We start from the raw sequence: 7,427 nt of genomic DNA on the forward strand, positions 1-7,427 counted from the left end.
ATCTTTCTTCTATCATTGACAGTCCCTCTAGGTTGTGGGCTGCTTGCCTGTGTTCCTGAGAAGCATCTACGGTACCAGTCTATAGAGTGTGTTTTCTTTAGTGAATTACTGGTATGTTTACCGGTAATAAACTTGCACTGTTTTATGTATATGTTTGATTACATACAGCCTTGTGACAGTTTTCCTGCATGTCATAAGCATTTGAATATAAATTAAAATGTTAAAATCAAATCTGATATTGTTTTACCTTTTATTTGGTGTGTGGAAGGTGTGCGGAAGAGGGGGTAGTCTTATACGGCGAGCATATAACAAACTCTGTATTTTGAGTGGAAATGTTAGGGGGTCGTCTTATACGCCCAGTCGTCTTATACGCCGGCAAATACGGTATATGGGTAAAGATTGAGGTCATTTTTTTTCTGTATATATCAGTGAGAAATACTAAAATGAGAAAGTTTTCTTGTAGTAGCTTAATGTGTATCATTTGGCATGATTTTTTCTTTAAGTATCTTAATATCTCATTTAGCTTTGATTTAAATTTCTTTTTCTAGATGAAGCATTGGATGATTTAAAATCCCAGAAGAAAAAAATAGTAAGTTAACTTTTACTTAAAGTTAATTTATGTAAAACTAATATAGAACTGAATAATGTTTATATGTTGTAAGTAATGACTCTTCTAAGAAACAAATATGCTTTTAGATAGCATTTTAATGATGAAGGTAAATTATGAATATTTTTGCTAGTTGATAATGATTGACAGGAAAAAGTAGCTAATGGACTTTTGAGATCCTGAGAATCTATATCAGTTGGAAGCTGAGAAGTAAGTAAATGAATAATATTGGAGGACTAAATAAGGCAGAGAGATGAAAAAGTGGTGTCCAGATTGATTATTGATTAGGGGTAAAAAAGGACCAAACATTTACATATGTCAGTTTTTAACTTTTCTTGACATGATAAGGGTAAGAGAGAGGGAATCAAAAAGATTGATTGTAAGAGACAAATTTAACATAAAAAGACTTAAGAAAGGGAGAAAGAGATCTCTCCCCCCCCCCTTTGGTTTCTTTCATTTTTTGTCAGCAACTCAGATTACATGGGTAGCTATTGTAGGGACAGTTAAATGCATCTTTCCGATATGTTGGAAGGAGGGCCAAGAGTGAAAGGGCCCTAGATATTTAGAGGTTTATATATATAGTAGTCTCTAATAAGTTAATTGAACTTGGCTTTTGACTTGAATTTACATGTACTTTTTTCATGTAATTATTTTTTTGAAGTATGAAAATGATAATTGATAGTACTATCATGTTAATTAGATGCAAATGATGAATATATTTTAGTCTAAATGTAATATGTAATAATTATATATGAAATCAGTAAAATTAATATGGTTAGGATTAATGTTAAAACTTGTTCTGTGAATTGGTAGTAAAAGACATTGTTCTTGAGGGTTTTAAGTACCTGAAAATAAAGAAACTAAGTTCGAAAGGGTTTCTTTTTTTATATATATATTTTATTGATTTTTTACAGAGAGGAAGGGAGAGAGATAGTTAGAAACATCGATGAGAGAGAAACATCAATCAGCTGCCTCCTGCACATCTCCTACTGGGGATGTGCCCGCAACCCAGGTACATGCCCTTCACCGGTATCAAACCTGGGACCTTTCAGTCCGCAGGCCGACGCTCTATCCACTGAGCCAAACTGGTTTCGGCCGAAAGTCTTTCTTATATGTTTTGTTTAATGTTTCTTCAATGTTCTATGAGGTATTTATCAAAATTGCATTAACATTTTTCATGGTCCTAAATTGAAACATAGAAATATTTTCATTATATTGTATTAAGTTTCTGGCATTCTATACATTATGGAGCAGCTAGAATTCAAAGTGAGGAAATACTTCATTTATATGTGGAATTTAAAGAACAGTGTAAATGAACAAATAAAACAGAAACAGACTCACAGATACAGAGAACAGACTGATAGGTGACAGAGGGGAGGGGAGTTGGGGGGCTGGGTGAAAAAGGTGAAGGGATTGAGAACTTTACCAATTAGTCATGGAGATGTAAATATAGGAAATATAGTCAATGATGTAATAACTATGTATTGTGCCAGATGCGTACTGGAAAAATAGGGGGAACACTTTGTAAAGTGATTGTGTAACCACTATGCTGTACACCTGAAACTAATACAAAATAATATTGAATGTAAACTTTAATTGAGAAAAAAACCAAAGTGAGGAAATAATGATGGTTCTCATAATCTAGAAGTTGTGATATGATTGATACAGTTTTCTGATACGATATTAAGGAGCAGGTTTTGGTGGTCAGAGCCAAGCCCTGTATGTACTAAAATGGGTAAGTATTGATTAAAGTAGAAAAAAGACAAGGAAGACAAAAGAAAAAAAGAGAAAGAAACACAGAAGAAAAGAAAATATTCCAAGTGATGAGAAACCATTCCCATATTAGTGGCATCACATCACCAGAAAACAGAATCTTGGAGCAAACTTGGAAAATTCTGTGAAAGGGCAAGGCAAGCTATTTACTAATTCTTTAATAGCCATTGAAGGACTCACAACATAAAAAGTGCTTCATTTAGGCCTGACAGTTGGAAAATTCATTTCAGGGTTCAATAGTTGAATATTAAAATGATTATGAAGCATTAGTATTACAGTATAGTTCAGTATGGCATTTTTCTTATAGTATGATTAAGGAAAAATAAGTTGGCTATTATAACTCATTAATTAGGGAACACAATTTATATTGACTTGAATGTTGCTGGTAATAATACTGTTGCTTCTGGGAACTAGTCCTTGGCCTTCATTGCTGGAGCACTTAACAAAACTGCTTTGTTTGAGTAGGTTTACAATTTGTTTAGAACAATAGGTTTGTTAAGGGGGAAATAGTAGTAGGCCAGGGCTAGCTAATGATTGTGCTGGTTATGAGAGGAAAAAGAAGGGACATTAGTTTGAGCAAAAGCTAAATAATTAAAACTGATCTGTGCCGTACCAGCATGGCCAAGGGTGAACCTGAGGCGGGGCTGTGAAGGATTGAAGAAAAGATAGACGAGAATACAGCTGGGGCTCGGTGGATCTCTGGTGCCTGGATGAGGACACAAAAGACCCAGCCTGCAAGCCGATGCTTTATTTTATAGTCTGATTAAAACAAGGGTAGATTAACTTGTATACAAATGTTCTTGTTTTGGCAATACTTGCTGCACCTCCCACAAGCCCATTAGCTACTTAGGAAGGAATTAGGGAGTGCTACAAGGTCAGGCTTAATTATGCTAGGAGAGCTCTGCCCTCTAGGCTGGGACTTGTTTGTGGCCCTGCCACAGGTCAGCCTGAGGCTTGACCCTAGAGCCGCTCCCTACAGTGATCTTGTTCATTGATGTTTAAGTTTTCACTCTACAGCTATAGCTTTAAAAATACTTTTATTGTTGAAATGTCTGCAGGAAAATGACTATCAGTCCAAAATTATCCAACTCCTAAACCTTCTCTTTTATTAACAAAATTAATACACTATATTTACTACTTGATATTTTATTAAAGGTGGTTTTCTTAGGGATGCATCTCTTTAATATGATTAGATTTGTAATGTAATATGTAATTTGTAAAAGTATAATTTTTAACAGTGAATGTGAATTACCAATTGATTAAAAAGTTAAATTACTTAGAAAGGAAATGAGTAACATCTTAACAGTGTTTTAAATCTAAGAACTTAATGTAAATATTTACTTATTAAAATAAAGCTAGGGATTAATCTTAAGTTATCTAAAAAACTTCCAAGTCTGGATGTGTATATTTTGCCACTCACATATTTTGTGGTCTTTAAATTTTTTTTTCATTTTTAAAAAAATCATTGTTAAATATATAATCCCCCTGCATCCATGAGCATCCTATCAAAAAGATTCAAAATCAAGATAGAACACATGAGTCAAAATGACCTCTTTAAATGGCTTCATGAAAATGCCATGTTTTTTCCAAGATAGCATTTCTGTGTGGTAACTTCTTCCCGGCATTTCTCAGGAAATTTACCAAATCCTGAAAAAAATCAGTTGAGAAATTGGAAACATGGGAAGAAGTGTTATAATTCTCAACTACAAATATTACTGGTTCAAAAGAATCCACTAATGTCACTTGAAAACAAGAGCTAGAAATGCTTACATTCTGAGCTGTAAGTTAATGTGGACATGTCTGGGAACAGGACCATGTATAAGAGAAGTGGAACAATCTAATTAGTCAGTCTTGCTCCTGTGACCATTTTATAAGTATGTTTTATAGGCCTGTCTTATTATTAATGGTGAGTTCTCACAAATAAATGTTAATAAGTTTATACATATATTATACTTTATACAAAATCCTGCAAATGATCTTCCATGAAATAAATTTGGAAATAAAGGATGGCCTTAAATTGGCAATTTCAGCATGTGATTCTCTGTAAGGTTGTTAACCTCATTAGATGTTTCAAATATTACATTGTTATATTATCCAATAATGTTTGCTGGCATTTTCCAGTGTTTGAATATTCACTATAGGCTACAGATCTCTGTAAATACTTTAACAAAAAAGTGTAGAGAGAGAAAAGTTGTGACTATTATTGTGAAATACTCCTATATGAAATTAGAAAATGATGTAAAATCTGAATTAGTCAATACAATATTGATTTCAACAGCAAAACACAAATCAGGGTAAACAGACAATATTTTCATTGTTGTAAAAAGATGAGTTTAAATGTCGCAACATGTACCCTAATGTTCTGAATTGAAGATGCCTTTGAGCACATTCTTAATAATTTGACCTAAGCCAATGTAAAATGAAAGAAATTTTTCTACATTTGGGGTATTTTTCATGGAACAGAAATCAAGAATATTGGCTAGGGCAATTAATAATGTGTGTATTTTAAAATTTCATTTCAATAATGATAATTTAAATATTAAATATGTGTAGAATTATCTTTCAAAATTAAAATTTTTTAAAAAGTTTAATCCCCCATTTTTAATATTTTTTTCTTTATTTCAGAGAGAGGAAGGGAGAGGGAGAGGGAGAGAGAGATAGAAACATCAATGATGAGAGTATCATTGATTGGCTGCCTCCTGCATGCCCCCTACTGGGGTTCAAGCCCGCAACTCAGGCATATACCCTGACCAGGAATGGAATGGTGACCTCCTGGTTCAGTGAGTTGATGCTCAACCACTGAGCGACACTAGCCAGGCTCACCATTAATAATAAGACTGGCCCATAAATTAAAAATTAAAATGTTTTTGACATTTATTTTGTGTTAGTGTTTACTTTTAGGAAATGCACTTGCTTAAAATCTTTCTAGATGATTAAGAATGGAGATGTGCTTTGAACCCAGCTCTTTTCTGACTTCAAAGTTACAAGTTTATGTTCTTTCCACTGATCGGAATGTCTATTTAAAACAAGTTATTCACTTAAAATATCGTATAGATAAGTGTGTTATGCTGTTATGTGAAAAATTTTGGCTAGAAGTAAATGCAAAAGAAAAGGGGGATGGATTTATATCAGTGCTTTTAAAATGGTTTTAAGATACTTTACATGTACATGGACATAAACATTAATATTTGTTGAATGATATACCAGGAATTACAATCCTTTGATGAAGAGACATTTTGGTTTTGTGTTAAAGATCACAGTAGTAGCTAATCATATTTTTAAACCTAGCAGTAGTCTCAGTTTAGACCTGTACTGTCCAAATCAGTAACCACTAGCTTTTTTTTTTTTTTTTTAGATTTTTTAGATTGAATTTTAGAGAGAGAGGAAGATGGAGGGAGGAAGGGAGGGAGAGAGAGAGAGAAACATCGATGTGAGGATGTAACATTGATCAGCTGCCTCCTGCACACCCCCTACTGGGGATGGTGCTTGAAACCCTAGCAACCCTGGCATGAACCAGCAATTCTTCCATGCATGGGATGACGCCCAACCACAGAGCCATACCGGCCAGGGCTCCAAGTAGCTTTTAAAATTTACATTATTTATAATGGAATAAAATTACAATTTAATTCCTCAGTTGCACAAACAGAATTTTAAGTGCAAATTTATCACATATGGCTCAGTGGCTACCACTTTTATTTAGATATAATCCATTTCTTTTCTATTTCTCTTTTTTATTGTTTAAAAAATCACATATGTCTCCTTTTTCCTGGATTGACACCCCCCCCCCCCCCCACCCGCCTCCCAGGACAAGCCCCCACTGCCCCAGTGTCTGTGTCCATTGGTTATGCTAATATGCATGCATACAAGTCTTTTGGTTGACCTGTTACTCCCCCCGCCCCCCCGGCTTCTCTCTGAGGTTGGACAGTCTGTTCAGTGTTTCTTTTGTCTTTGGATCTACTTTTGTTCATCAGTTTATGTTGTTCATTATATCCCACATATGAGTGAGATCATGTGATATTTATCTCCAACTGGCTTATTTCGCTTAGCGTAATGCTCTCTAGGTCCATCTATGCTGTTGCAAATGGTAAAAATTCTTTTTTTTATAGCAACATAGTATTCCATTGTGTAGATGTACCACAGTTTGTAAGTACTAACCTGCTGACGGGCGCTTAGGCTGTTCACAAATCTTAGCTATTATAAATTGTGCTGCTGTGAACATAGGGGTGCATATGTCCTTTCTGATTGGTGTTTCTGGTTTCTTGGGAGAGATTCCTAGAGCTGGGATTACTGGGTCGAATGAGAGTTCCATTCTTAATTTTTTGAGGGATCTCCATACTGTTCCACAGTGGCTGCACCAGTCTGCATTCCCACCAGCAGTGCATGAAGGTTCCTTTTTCTCCACATCCTCTCTAGCACTTGTCATTTGTTGATTTGTTGATGATAGCCATTCTGATAGGTGTGAGGTGGTACCTCATTGTTGTTTTGATTTATATCTCTCAGATGATTAGTGACTTTGAGCATGTCTCCCAGCCTTCTGTATGTTCTTTTTAGAAAAATGTCCATTTAGGTCCTTGCCCATTTTTTGATTGGATTGTTTATCTTCCTTTTAAGTTGTATGAGTTCCCTGTTAATTTTGGAGATTAAATCCTTATCTGAGATAGCGTTGGCAAATATGTTCTCCCATTCAGTGGACTTTCTTTTTGTTTTGTTGATGGTTTCTTTTGCTATGCAGAAGCTTTTTATTTTGATATAGTTTCATTTGTTTATTTTCTCCTGTTTCCATTGCCCTAGGACAGTGATGTCAAACCTATGACACGTGTGTCAGAGGTGACACTCGAACTCATTTTGGGTGACACACATCGACAGAGACAAAAAATTGCAAATATTTGTCTCTCGCAACGGCCAGAGTTGGGCATCACTCGAGTAATATTATTACTCACGTTACTCATGATCAATAATGCAATTCTAAAACCAGATGTAAACATGTACATTGGTGTTGCGTAGCAAAGATACATAGTGAAAACATCCAAGATACATTGTTCTAATA

At 34.8% G+C, this 7,427-nt stretch overlaps 1 protein-coding gene across 2 annotated transcripts in view; it reads left to right on the forward strand.

The window, feature by feature from the left end:
- KIAA1715 (KIAA1715 ortholog) overlaps positions 1-7,427 on the forward strand; it is a 66,501-nt gene that overhangs the window by 18,740 nt on the left and 40,334 nt on the right. For both annotated transcript variants that reach the window (XM_006760593.2, XM_006760594.2), the window contains exon 5: positions 549-589. In XM_006760593.2, the coding sequence (XP_006760656.1) occupies positions 549-589 (41 nt within the window). The remainder of the gene's footprint in view (positions 1-548; positions 590-7,427) is intronic.

The sequence above is a fragment of the Myotis davidii genome, unplaced genomic scaffold, assembly GCF_000327345.1.
Source record: "Myotis davidii unplaced genomic scaffold, ASM32734v1 scaffold370, whole genome shotgun sequence".
NCBI classification, from domain to species: Eukaryota; Metazoa; Chordata; class Mammalia; order Chiroptera; family Vespertilionidae; genus Myotis; species Myotis davidii.